This window comes from Tachypleus tridentatus, chromosome 6 (assembly GCF_004210375.1).
Source record: "Tachypleus tridentatus isolate NWPU-2018 chromosome 6, ASM421037v1, whole genome shotgun sequence".
Lineage (NCBI taxonomy): Eukaryota > Metazoa > Arthropoda > Merostomata > Xiphosura > Limulidae > Tachypleus > Tachypleus tridentatus.
Window position 1 is genome coordinate 151,949,681 of NC_134830.1, and position 14,986 is coordinate 151,964,666.

The 14,986-nt window shown below is 29.8% G+C and overlaps 1 protein-coding gene across 1 annotated transcript in view; it reads right to left on the bottom strand.

Annotated features, from left to right (window-relative positions):
- The window catches only part of LOC143254078 (ventricular zone-expressed PH domain-containing protein homolog 1-like), a 30,344-nt gene that overhangs the window by 8,581 nt on the left and 6,777 nt on the right, over nucleotides 1-14,986 (bottom strand). Inside the window, exons 2-4 of the mRNA XM_076508826.1 lie at nucleotides 3,130-3,365; nucleotides 2,427-2,571; nucleotides 2,023-2,197 (exon numbers count right to left, since the gene is read on the bottom strand). Coding sequence (XP_076364941.1) covers nucleotides 2,023-2,197; nucleotides 2,427-2,571; nucleotides 3,130-3,338 — 529 coding nt within the window. The 5' untranslated portion in view covers nucleotides 3,339-3,365. The remainder of the gene's footprint in view (nucleotides 1-2,022; nucleotides 2,198-2,426; nucleotides 2,572-3,129; nucleotides 3,366-14,986) is intronic.

Consider the following 14,986-nt stretch of genomic DNA (forward strand, 5'->3'; position numbering starts at 1 on the left):
TAATTTCACTTTTATAATATAACATAATTTAATTGAAACAAAATTTCATTAGAAGTTCTTTATCTGAATTTTATCTTAAGGTTTTTCACAAGTTCATTTTCATTAAACAAATTCAAAATGTTTAAACAATTAATTCTGCATGTACTCCAATAAATCAGGCTTTTTATAACAAATGGTGCATTCCCACGATTCATACAATCTTACTCATCCATAGACACAAGTTCATGACAGTTCCACAACACATTAATATAAAGTCCATAACTATAAATGCATACAAATAAAAACTTCACCTTTTCAAAAGATCCCATAAATTATGTTTAAATAATAAACGTGGGGCATCCTTTCATTGAATTATGTCATATTTAGTATATTTTTTACAACTTTAGTTTTAAATAAAAAGATGTACACTATTAGACACAGCAGAAGAAAATAAAAAAACTTAAAAATTTTCTCTACAAAATTGGGATTTTTCTCAACATTGAAACTTAAGTAAAATTTCAAGAACTTTGAAGGGCTTGTTTAAACCCCTTATTGTAATTAACAAGTTGTAACCAAAAAGTAAAATAAAACTGTTTTTCAAATGTAGCACATCTGTACAAAATGATAACAAGGATTGAATGATAGTTAGATCACAACATTCTTCTAAAAAATGATAAAAATCTTCATTCTGCAAACACACACACAACAACAAGACAAGTGAGCATATGATTTCCAAGTGGATTATTCACATGTACTAATATTTATTCAAAATATTTTTTTGTGAAAATGTTGTTTGAAAAATAATAGAAACAAAATAAGATTTTTAGAACTGCAAGTCCAACTAATAACTGTCACACAAAACAATGAAAAACAAACAAACAAACAAGAAAACAGTATTCAGACATAACTCATGTTATTTTTGCAAAAATACTTTTATCATGAAACCCCTTTGGTCTAAGTGACAATGTGTAAATATTGATAAATTTATAATTTAAATGTAGTATTGTTCTAAATTTAATAAGTATATGTATTTATATGCCTGTTAATTTTTTGGATTTACTTTTCTAAAATATTAGATCGTTAGGCTTAGCTTCAGTATCTTTACTAGATCACTAACCTTATGTTAGCATCAATGTCTGGATATTATATCACTTACTTTACAATTTGGTTAGGTCTGGATATTATGTCACTTACTTTAAAATAAAGTTCGGTTCTGGATATTATATCACTTACTTTAAAATCAGGTTAGGTCTGGATATTATATCACTTACTTTAAAATTAGGTTAGGCCTGCATGTTATATCACTTTTTTTGGATTTAGCTTAAGTGTCTAGAAATTAGAACATTAACTTTAGCCTTACCTTAAGTCTGGATATTAGTTCATTAACCTTAGGCTTAGCTTAAATGTTTATTTGTACATTTCTTATCTGAACATACCATTATAAATGACAGCTTTACTTGTAAACTCTTATAAATGCATATTTCAGGACTTCATGAAAGGTATATATCCTGCAATAATTGTATTACAAAGGAGATCAATAACTAAAGTTTATCGTTAAACAACATTTCAGGTTCCAAACGAACATAAACTTAAGGTTACACGATTTTTTTTTACCAAAATTAAAACATAATTACTTCAATTTTTTTTCAAACTAAACCTTAAGAAAAATATTTTATCCATAACAGTAAGTGATGGAATTAAAGAACAAAGTATGCAATCTGGCAGCTGGTTTCAGTAAACATATACAGGGCTACTTGTGATTGTATCAATATTCCTTCATGCCTAAACTATACTCCAGTAAAACTACACACATAACGTCATTTAAACAAAAAGTTTATTTTTTAAAAATTCTTCTACACCATTATGTACAACTACAATCAATTATCAAAATAAAACAAACAGAAATGTCTGAAATATACCAAGAACTGAAAATTACATTTCCAAAGAACGAAACCAATGATCAGAAATAAGGAAATGAGCTTCCACTCTGTGTTTTTGCAAGAGAGACTGTATTGCATGATACTGATGTATAAAGACATTTACCACTTATGACACTATCTATAATTGGCTGAATATGAGGTGCCAGGAGTTCTGCATTGTTGTTTGCAGCTAAAGACAGATAACTTGAGAGATTTCTCCGGAGTTCTTTGTTGCCACGGTGGAGAAACTTGACAGCCACAGGAAGTAGCAGCTTCATTACTGGTTTACGACTGTAATTCTAGACCAAAGAAAAAGCTGTTGTTACACACAGCTAAGATAGCAGCATTAACACATACATTTTAGAATATTAACTCAAACCATTCTTAGAAACAAAGTAATTTTATGTGAAACATGTAAATAAACATGTATATGACAATTTTATTACAATTAATAATCATTGCAGTTTATGTTATATGAGTAGTCAAATAGTACATGAAGTTTCAATTAAACATAACAAACATTACTACCAGAAAAATACAGTTGACAATTTCTGAAGCAATTTTTGCATGGGGCGGGTCTTCATCCTTGCTAGAAGGGCGAAGGTCATGATTAAGACAGGATTCCAATAAAGACACAAGAGCTGGAGCATGTTTTTCAATAGTTCCAGTGTCCCTGAAAACAAAGAGTAGTATGCACATTGTTCTTTTGAATTTTGTACAAAGCTACACAAGGGCTATCTGCAATAGCCATCCCTAACTTAGCAGTGTAAGACTAGAGGGAAGGCAACTCTTTTACCAAGGGTAAGCATGTTTGGTGTGACAGGGATTTGAGCCTGCAACCCTAAGACTATGAGTTGTGCACCTTAACCACCTGGCCATGCCATGCCATGCCATTATGTACATATAAAAGATCTATTTTATCTACACTATGACTGAAACCTAAGGAATAAATCAGACTATATAGAACTCTAATAAGTATGAATAGCTCACACTGAAGCAACACTGTATTCTGACTATCCAAAAATCCTTCCACTAAGTTTCAGACTTATAAACTAACAATGTACTAATATCACCAGAGCAACTATGGTACTATTTCTGACACAACTTTGTTACGTGGTGTAACAAAGGCTGAAGCTTGAACTCAGAGCCACATATCTGATGACCTGATATAACACACAACCACACGCCCCATCTGCTCTCCTTTCTGACTGAAACAAGTTTTTAATCTTACCTGATTGCAGAGGTTACCCTATTTATGCAAATCTCCACCACACTCTGATTGTTGCCGTTAAGAATGAATTCCGAGGCACTCGATATTTCCTGGATCTTAGACAGAACTTCTGACAAATCCCCCACAATGCTTTGGTCGTCCAAGGAAAACAGATCCCCAGCTCGGGACAGATCTCTGTTGTTTAGAACTTGAGCAAAGAGTTCATGCATTGTGGTAACTTAATCTTGTCATCCTGTCTGTTAAAGAAAGGAAAAAAAATCATCTCACTCCTAAATAATTTAAGCTAAAATTCATTCATTTAGACACACTACACTAAAACTGATGTCAAACAATTTTATTTATTTAGACACACTACACTAAAACTGATGCCAAACAATTTTATTTATTTAGACACACTACACTAAAACTGATGCCAAACAGTTTTATTTATTTAGACACACTACACTAAAACTGATGCCAAACAATTTTATTTATTTAGACACACTACACTAAAACTGAAATCACACAATTTTATTTATTTAGACACACTACACTAAAACTGATGTCAAACAATTTTATTTATTTAGACACACTACACTAAAACTGATGTCAAACAATTTTATTCATTTAGACACACTACACTAAAACTGATGTCAAACAATTTTATTCATTTAGACACACTACACTAAAACTGATGTCAAACAGTTTTATTTATTTAGACACACTACACTAAAACTGATGTCAAACAATTTTATTCATTTAGACACACTACACTAAAACTGATGTCAAACAATTTTATTCATTTAGACACACTACACTAAAACTGATGTCAAACAGTTTTATTTATTTAGACACACTACACTAAAACTGATGTCAAACAATTTTATTCATTTAGACACACTACACTAAAACTGATGTCAAACAATTTTATTCATTTAGACACACTACACTAAAACTGATGTCAAACAGTTTTATTTATTCAGACACACTACACTAAAACTGATGCCAAACAATTTTATTTATTCAGACACACTACACTAAAACTGATGCCAAACAGTTTTATTTATTTAGACACACTACACTAAAACTGATGTCAAACAATTTTATTCATTTAGACACACTACACTAAAACTGATGTCAAACAATTTTATTCATTTAGACATACTACACTAAAACTGATGTCAAACAGTTTTATTTATTCAGACACACTACACTAAAACTGATGCCAAACAGTTTTATTTATTTAGACACACTACACTAAAACTGATGTCAAACAATTTTATTCATTTAGACACACTACACTAAAACTGATGTCAAACAATTTTATTCATTTAGACATACTACACTAAAACTGATGTCAAACAGTTTTATTTATTCAGACACACTACACTAAAACTGATGCCAAACAGTTTTATTTATTTAGACACACTACACTAAAACTGATGTCAAACAATTTTATTCATTTAGACACACTACACTAAAACTGATGTCAAACAATTTTATTCATTTAGACACACTACACTAAAACTGATGTCAAACAGTTTTATTTATTTAGACATACTACACTAAAACTGATGTCAAACAATTTTATTCATTTAGACACACTACACTAAAACTGATGTCAAACAGTTTTATTTATTTAGACACACTACACTAAAACTGATGTCAAACAATTTTATTCATTTAGACATACTACACTAAAACTGATGTCAAACAGTTTTATTTATTCAGACACACTACACTAAAACTGATGCCAAACAGTTTTATTTATTTAGACACACTACACTAAAACTGATGTCAAACAATTTTATTCATTTAGACACACTACACTAAAACTGATGTCAAACAATTTTATTCATTTAGACATACTACACTAAAACTGATGTCAAACAGTTTTATTTATTCAGACACACTACACTAAAACTGATGCCAAACAGTTTTATTTATTTAGACACACTACACTAAAACTGATGTCAAACAATTTTATTCATTTAGACACACTACACTAAAACTGATGTCAAACAATTTTATTCATTTAGACACACTACACTAAAACTGATGTCAAACAGTTTTATTTATTTAGACATACTACACTAAAACTGATGTCAAACAATTTTATTCATTTAGACACACTACACTAAAACTGATGTCAAACAGTTTTATTCATTTAGACACACTACACTAAAACTGATGTCAAACAATTTTATTCATTTAGACACACTACACTAAAACTGATGTCAAACAGTTTTATTTATTTAGACATACTACACTAAAACTGATGTCAAACAATTTTATTCATTTAGACACACTACACTAAAACTGATGTCAAACAATTTTATTCATTTAGACATACTACACTAAAACTGATGTCAAACAATTTTATTCATTTAGACACACTACACTAAAACTGATGTCAAACAGTTTTATTTATTTAGACACACTACACTAAAACTGATGTCAAACAGTTTTATTTATTTAGACATACTACACTAAAACTGATGTCAAACAATTTTATTCATTTAGACATACTACACTAAAACTGATGTCAAACAATTTTATTTATTTAGACACACTACACTAAAACTGATGTCAAACAATTTTATTCATTTAGACACACTACACTAAAACTGATGTCAAACAATTTTATTTATTTAGACACACTACACTAAAACTGATGTCAAACAATTTTATTCATTTAGACACACTACACTAAAACTGATGTCAAACAATTTTATTCATTTAGACACACTACACTAAAACTGATGTCAAACAGTTTTATTTATTTAGACACACTACACTAAAACTGATGTCAAACAATTTTATTCATTTAGACACACTACACTAAAACTGATGTCAAACAATTTTATTCATTTAGACACACTACACTAAAACTGATGTCAAACAGTTTTATTTATTTAGTTAAAACTGATGTCAAACAATTTTATTTATTTAGACACACTACACTAAAACTGATGTCAAACAATTTTATTCATTTAGACACACTACACTAAAACTGATGTCAAACAGTTTTATTTATTTAGACACACTACACTAAAACTGATGTCAAACAGTTTTATTTATTTAGACACACTACACTAAAACTGATGCCAAACAGTTTTATTTATTTAGACACACTACACTAAAACTGATGCCAAACAGTTTTATTTATTTAGACACACTACACTAAAACTGATGCCAAACAGTTTTATTCATTTAGACACACTACACTAAAACTGATGTCAAACAGTTTTATTTATTTAGACACACTACACTAAAACTGATGTCAAACAATTTTATTCATTTAGACACACTACACTAAAACTGATGTCAAACAATTTTATTCATTTAGACACACTACACTAAAACTGATGTCAAACAGTTTTATTTATTTAGACACACTACACTAAAACTGATGTCAAACAATTTTATTCATTTAGACACACTACACTAAAACTGATGTCAAACAATTTTATTCATTTAGACACACTACACTAAAACTGATGTCAAACAGTTTTATTTATTCAGACACACTACACTAAAACTGATGCCAAACAATTTTATTTATTCAGACACACTACACTAAAACTGATGCCAAACAGTTTTATTTATTTAGACACACTACACTAAAACTGATGTCAAACAATTTTATTCATTTAGACACACTACACTAAAACTGATGTCAAACAATTTTATTCATTTAGACATACTACACTAAAACTGATGTCAAACAGTTTTATTTATTCAGACACACTACACTAAAACTGATGCCAAACAGTTTTATTTATTTAGACACACTACACTAAAACTGATGTCAAACAATTTTATTCATTTAGACACACTACACTAAAACTGATGTCAAACAATTTTATTCATTTAGACATACTACACTAAAACTGATGTCAAACAGTTTTATTTATTCAGACACACTACACTAAAACTGATGCCAAACAGTTTTATTTATTTAGACACACTACACTAAAACTGATGTCAAACAATTTTATTCATTTAGACACACTACACTAAAACTGATGTCAAACAATTTTATTCATTTAGACACACTACACTAAAACTGATGTCAAACAGTTTTATTTATTTAGACATACTACACTAAAACTGATGTCAAACAATTTTATTCATTTAGACACACTACACTAAAACTGATGTCAAACAGTTTTATTTATTTAGACACACTACACTAAAACTGATGTCAAACAATTTTATTCATTTAGACATACTACACTAAAACTGATGTCAAACAGTTTTATTTATTCAGACACACTACACTAAAACTGATGCCAAACAGTTTTATTTATTTAGACACACTACACTAAAACTGATGTCAAACAATTTTATTCATTTAGACACACTACACTAAAACTGATGTCAAACAATTTTATTCATTTAGACATACTACACTAAAACTGATGTCAAACAGTTTTATTTATTCAGACACACTACACTAAAACTGATGCCAAACAGTTTTATTTATTTAGACACACTACACTAAAACTGATGTCAAACAATTTTATTCATTTAGACACACTACACTAAAACTGATGTCAAACAATTTTATTCATTTAGACACACTACACTAAAACTGATGTCAAACAGTTTTATTTATTTAGACATACTACACTAAAACTGATGTCAAACAATTTTATTCATTTAGACACACTACACTAAAACTGATGTCAAACAGTTTTATTCATTTAGACACACTACACTAAAACTGATGTCAAACAATTTTATTCATTTAGACACACTACACTAAAACTGATGTCAAACAGTTTTATTTATTTAGACATACTACACTAAAACTGATGTCAAACAATTTTATTCATTTAGACACACTACACTAAAACTGATGTCAAACAATTTTATTCATTTAGACATACTACACTAAAACTGATGTCAAACAATTTTATTCATTTAGACACACTACACTAAAACTGATGTCAAACAGTTTTATTTATTTAGACACACTACACTAAAACTGATGTCAAACAGTTTTATTTATTTAGACATACTACACTAAAACTGATGTCAAACAATTTTATTCATTTAGACATACTACACTAAAACTGATGTCAAACAATTTTATTTATTTAGACACACTACACTAAAACTGATGTCAAACAATTTTATTCATTTAGACACACTACACTAAAACTGATGTCAAACAATTTTATTTATTTAGACACACTACACTAAAACTGATGTCAAACAATTTTATTCATTTAGACACACTACACTAAAACTGATGTCAAACAATTTTATTCATTTAGACACACTACACTAAAACTGATGTCAAACAGTTTTATTTATTTAGACACACTACACTAAAACTGATGTCAAACAATTTTATTCATTTAGACACACTACACTAAAACTGATGTCAAACAATTTTATTCATTTAGACACACTACACTAAAACTGATGTCAAACAGTTTTATTTATTTAGACACACTACACTAAAACTGATGTCAAACAATTTTATTCATTTAGACACACTACACTAAAACTGATGTCAAACAATTTTATTCATTTAGACACACTACACTAAAACTGATGTCAAACAGTTTTATTTATTCAGACACACTACACTAAAACTGATGCCAAACAGTTTTATTTATTTAGACACACTACACTAAAACTGATGCCAAACAGTTTTATTTATTTAGACACACTACACTAAAACTGATGCCAAACAATTTTATTTATTCAGACACACTACACTAAAACTGATGCCAAACAGTTTTATTTATTTAGACACACTACACTAAAACTGATGTCAAACAATTTTATTCATTTAGACACACTACACTAAAACTGATGTCAAACAATTTTATTCATTTAGACATACTACACTAAAACTGATGTCAAACAGTTTTATTTATTCAGACACACTACACTAAAACTGATGCCAAACAGTTTTATTTATTTAGACACACTACACTAAAACTGATGTCAAACAATTTTATTCATTTAGACACACTACACTAAAACTGATGTCAAACAGTTTTATTTATTTAGACATACTACACTAAAACTGATGTCAAACAATTTTATTCATTTAGACACACTACACTAAAACTGATGTCAAACAGTTTTATTCATTTAGACACACTACACTAAAACTGATGTCAAACAATTTTATTCATTTAGACACACTACACTAAAACTGATGTCAAACAGTTTTATTTATTTAGACATACTACACTAAAACTGATGTCAAACAATTTTATTCATTTAGACACACTACACTAAAACTGATGTCAAACAGTTTTATTTATTTAGACATACTACACTAAAACTGATGTCAAACAATTTTATTCATTTAGACACACTACACTAAAACTGATGTCAAACAGTTTTATTTATTTAGACACACTACACTAAAACTGATGTCAAACAGTTTTATTTATTTAGACATACTACACTAAAACTGATGTCAAACAATTTTATTCATTTAGACATACTACACTAAAACTGATGTCAAACAATTTTATTTATTTAGACACGCTACACTAAAACTGATGTCAAACAATTTTATTCATTTAGACACACTACACTAAAACTGATGTCAAACAATTTTATTCATTTAGACATACTACACTAAAACTGATGTCAAACAGTTTTATTTATTCAGACACACTACACTAAAACTGATGCCAAACAGTTTTATTTATTTAGACACACTACACTAAAACTGATGTCAAACAATTTTATTCATTTAGACACACTACACTAAAACTGATGTCAAACAATTTTATTCATTTAGACACACTACACTAAAACTGATGTCAAACAGTTTTATTTATTTAGACATACTACACTAAAACTGATGTCAAACAATTTTATTCATTTAGACACACTACACTAAAACTGATGTCAAACAGTTTTATTCATTTAGACACACTACACTAAAACTGATGTCAAACAATTTTATTCATTTAGACACACTACACTAAAACTGATGTCAAACAGTTTTATTTATTTAGACATACTACACTAAAACTGATGTCAAACAATTTTATTCATTTAGACACACTACACTAAAACTGATGTCAAACAGTTTTATTTATTTAGACATACTACACTAAAACTGATGTCAAACAATTTTATTCATTTAGACACACTACACTAAAACTGATGTCAAACAGTTTTATTTATTTAGACACACTACACTAAAACTGATGTCAAACAGTTTTATTTATTTAGACATACTACACTAAAACTGATGTCAAACAATTTTATTCATTTAGACATACTACACTAAAACTGATGTCAAACAATTTTATTTATTTAGACACGCTACACTAAAACTGATGTCAAACAATTTTATTCATTTAGACACACTACACTAAAACTGATGTCAAACAATTTTATTTATTTAGACACACTACACTAAAACTGATGTCAAACAATTTTATTCATTTAGACATACTACACTAAAACTGATGTCAAACAGTTTTATTTATTTAGACACACTACACTGGTAAATTTGCATACAAAACAACTGCACTTGAGATGTATGAGGTAATTCCTCCCATTAATTTATTAAAAGTGTTTTGTAAAAACAGAGCAATTCCATCAAGAATTATCAACTTAACATGATTAAGGATTATCCTTGATATTCTAAAATTTCCATTGTTCGTTTAAAATAAGTTCCTATCTACACGTGTACATACAGAGTTAAAGGTATGTCTTTATGCAAAAAACAATAATACAAGTTTCTATTAAGGACAAGGTGATCAACGTTTGGTTCCACAGTTCCCAAGGAAACTGGTACTCAGGACGTAGAGGCTTAATCACAAACGATCTTTATTTGCATCAATGTAATAAACAAACGATACAGAAGTAAAATAAAGACCAGTTATACCATACAAGTTAATGAAATAACCATAAACAAAACTCTTCATATTATATACACAAATTTTCAGGCTTATTTGAGAAAGAGAATAAAAACATAATTATTCAAAGCCACGTTCTGATATACGAATATCAAGATTACATATGTTCATCTTATTTGACATGGTTCAAGTGTTAGTGTTAAGAATACTGAGACTACAGCTGTTGATGTTATTTGACACGATTCAAGTGTTTATGTTAAGAATACCGAGACTAGAACTACTGATGTTATTTGACATGGTTCAAGTATTAGTGTTAAGAATACCAAGACTAGAACTACTGATGTTATTTGACATGGTTCAAGTGTTAGTGTTAAGAATACCAAGACTAGAACTATTGATGTCATTTGACAGGGTTCAAGTGTTAGTGTTAAGAATACCAAGACTAGAACTATTGATGTCATTTGACATGGTTCAAGTGTTAGTGTTAAGAATACCAAGACTAGAACTATTGATGTTATTTGACATGGTTCAAGTGTTAGTGTTAAGAATGCCAAGACTAGAACTATTGATGTTATTTGACATGGTTCAAGTGTTAGTGTTAAGAATACCGAGACTAGAACTATTGATGTCATTTGACATGGTTCAAGTGTTAGTGTTAAGAATACCGAGACTAGAACTATTGATGTTATTTGACATGGTTCAAGTGTTAGTGTTAAGAATACCAAGACTAGAACTATTGATGTCATTTGACATGGTTCAAGTGTTAGTGTTAAGAATACCAAGACTAGAACTACTGATGTTATTTGACATGGTTCAAGTGTTAGTAGTATCAGTGTTAGACCTGTTAATCATATTTGACATGATGCAAGTGTTAAGAATACCAAGACTACAGCTGTTGATGTTATTTGACATGGTTCAAGTGTGAGTGTTAAGAATACCAAGTACAAAGTCAATCTTTAATTCCCAGAAAAAAAAAACAACTGATATTTATATACCCCCCCAACAATAATTTGTAGGGACAGGCATTAACCTGTGGAATTATAAGAGATGTCTTCAAACACTCTCTTAAGAGTCTTATGTGACTTGTTGAGACCACTAACCGTTATACTAGGATAAAAAAGAGGGACCACTGAAAAAGTTATAAATTATTTTATTAATTTATTAGAAATTATATTATGTAAGTTCAAAAAACAACTTAAGAGAATGCAAAACATCTGCTTATTTCCTGCAATGTTAATATAACCAGTATTAACTTTATTAATCCAAAAATAATACCTTCACAACTGTCAAATAATCAATGATTTACATTTTTGAGCATTTCTCTCTAAGTTATATACAATATTTTGGTAGTTTGTTGTTTTTTCCATAATTTTTCCACTAACGTCTTTCCAGTAGTAAGGAAGATGTTTCTTTGCTGAATTTTGGTTAAAGCTACTAAAGGGCTATTTGTGTTAACCATCCCTAATTTAAGAGATTTACAAGAGAGCAAGCAGCTAGTCAACACCACCCACCACCAATGCTTCTGACTCAACAGTGAAAGTGATCGCGACATTCTAACCCCCCCAAAATTTAAAAGACAATCATGTTTATTGGAGAGATTTAATCATGAAATCCACAAACTGCAAGTCGGCAGCCCTAACCAATTGGCCACCTCAGGTTCTACAGCAAGGAAACTAAAATGTAAAGGGACAGCATTACTGTTTACTTTAAGTAATCAAGGGACTGATACAAGATGAATATTTGTAGTTCCAGACATTCTCTATATATCATTACATAGCGAAGCACTTGGTACTGAAGAATGAAGTACAATGAAAACATTCTCACTTGTTGAAATGCTTCTGTATGTGGCTTTACTGAATACTCAAAATAAGGCCAAAATCACTCTCAAGTTAAGTTAAGTATCCATCTTAATTTTTTTTTTTTTTTTAGAAACATCTCAGAGCTTGGTTGGCTATAGCCAGCAGTAAATATGACAGATTTGGGTTTTGCACAATTGCAGCCAGGTCCTTGAACTTTTCAAATCTTTATATGGACTCCATCAGCTTTTCTGACATATTTTCCTAATTTTTTTTTTATTCACTAAGCTGATTGTGGAATCATAATGGTTACAGGGTCACTAATTATATACAAGTCACATAAAGCACAAGCAAAATTCTACAATATTACAAGTTAATCCTACAAATTACTACTGTAGTAACAGGTTCACTAGTGATGGTTACAAGGTCACTATTCACATGAAGTCACATAAATAAAGTGTAAGCAAAATACAACAACATGACAAGTTAATCCCACAAATTTCTATTGTAGTAGCAGATTCACTAGCGATGGTAACAGGGATCACTAATGCTGGTTACAAGGTCACTATTCACATGAAGTCACATAAATAAAATGTAAGCAAAATACAACAATATTACAAGTTAATCCCACAAATTTCTATTGTAGTAGCAGATTCACTAGCGATGGTTACAGGGATCACTAATGATGGTTACAAGGTCACTATTCACATGATGTCACATAAATAAAATGGAAGCAAAATACAACAATATTACAAGTTAATCCCACAAATTTCTATTGTAGTAGCAGATTCACTAGCGATGGTTTCAGGGGTCACTAAAGATGGTTACAAGGTCACTATTCACATGATATCACATAAATAAAGTGTAAGCAAAATACAACAATATTACAAGTTAATCCCACAAATTTCAATTGAAGTAGCAGATTCACTAGCGATGGTTACAGGTGGTCACTAAAGATGGTTACAAGGTCACTATTCACATGATGTCACATAAAGTGCAAGCAAAATACAACAATATTACAAGTTAATCCCACAAATTTCTATTGTAGTAGCAGATTCACTAGCGATGGTTACAGGGGGTCACTAAAGATGGTTACAAGGTCACTATTCACATGATGTCACATAAATAAAGTGCAAGCAAAATACAACAATATTACAAGTTAATCCCACAAATTTCTATTGTAGTAGCAGATTCACTAGCGATGGTTACAGGGGTCACTAATGATGGTTACAAGATCACTATTCACATAAAGTCACATGAAGAATGTTTAAACAAAATTCTACAATCTCACAAGTTACTCCTGAGGTCCTTTGTACAAAATAAATTATTTGTTTATTTTCTGGTGGTTAATTCTTTAAACTGTGTTATAACAAAAAAAAATATGATATAATAAGGTACATGATCATCAATGACACTGAAAGGTGTATATAAAAATCAGCAACCCAAGGACATAAAAACTAGGCCTCCGTATTTGACTTCTTTGTCTCTGAACATTACTAGATAACAAACTCTTATCTGACCGATTTATGCTTTTATAAATTATCAAATAAATTATTGTCTAATCTGTAATTTCTCTTTAGATACATTGTGCAAATATACAGAGCAAAAAACATTGCTGGCACAATAAAAAAGTAAAACCTTTACTATTAGTTACAGCTGACTAGTTTGATGACACAATTATTGTTAAAGTGTTCTAGGGATAACGTGACTTTCCATATAGAAAGAAACTAAGAAACATATATTAATAATCACAGGAATTTTCCAAGTTCTAGGGATTCTGTGACTTTGTACATTGAAAGACTGTGTGTATTAATCATTAAAAATTTGCTATGTTCTGGAGAAACTAACTTTTCATGTTGTAAAGAATGGTATGTATTAATCCTTAGAAGTTTTCCAAGTTTGTGTTGTTTTTTAATTTTGTGTAAAACTACATAAGAGCTATCTGCACTAGCTGTTCCTAATTTAGCAGCATAAAACTAGAGGGGCACCAACTCTTGGGTTACTCTTTTGCCAATGAATAGTGGGACTGACCGTTCCAGTTATAACACCCCCCCCCCCCCAAGCACAAAGGGTGAACATGTTTGGTGCAATAAAAATTTGAACCTTTGACCCTCAGGTTATGAATCAAGCTCATATCTTTTTACTTTACTGAGACATGGTCTACGTACTGAATCAAACACAGTGGTCCTGTTCACCTCTTTCCATTTTTTGAAATGTCCCCTGATATAC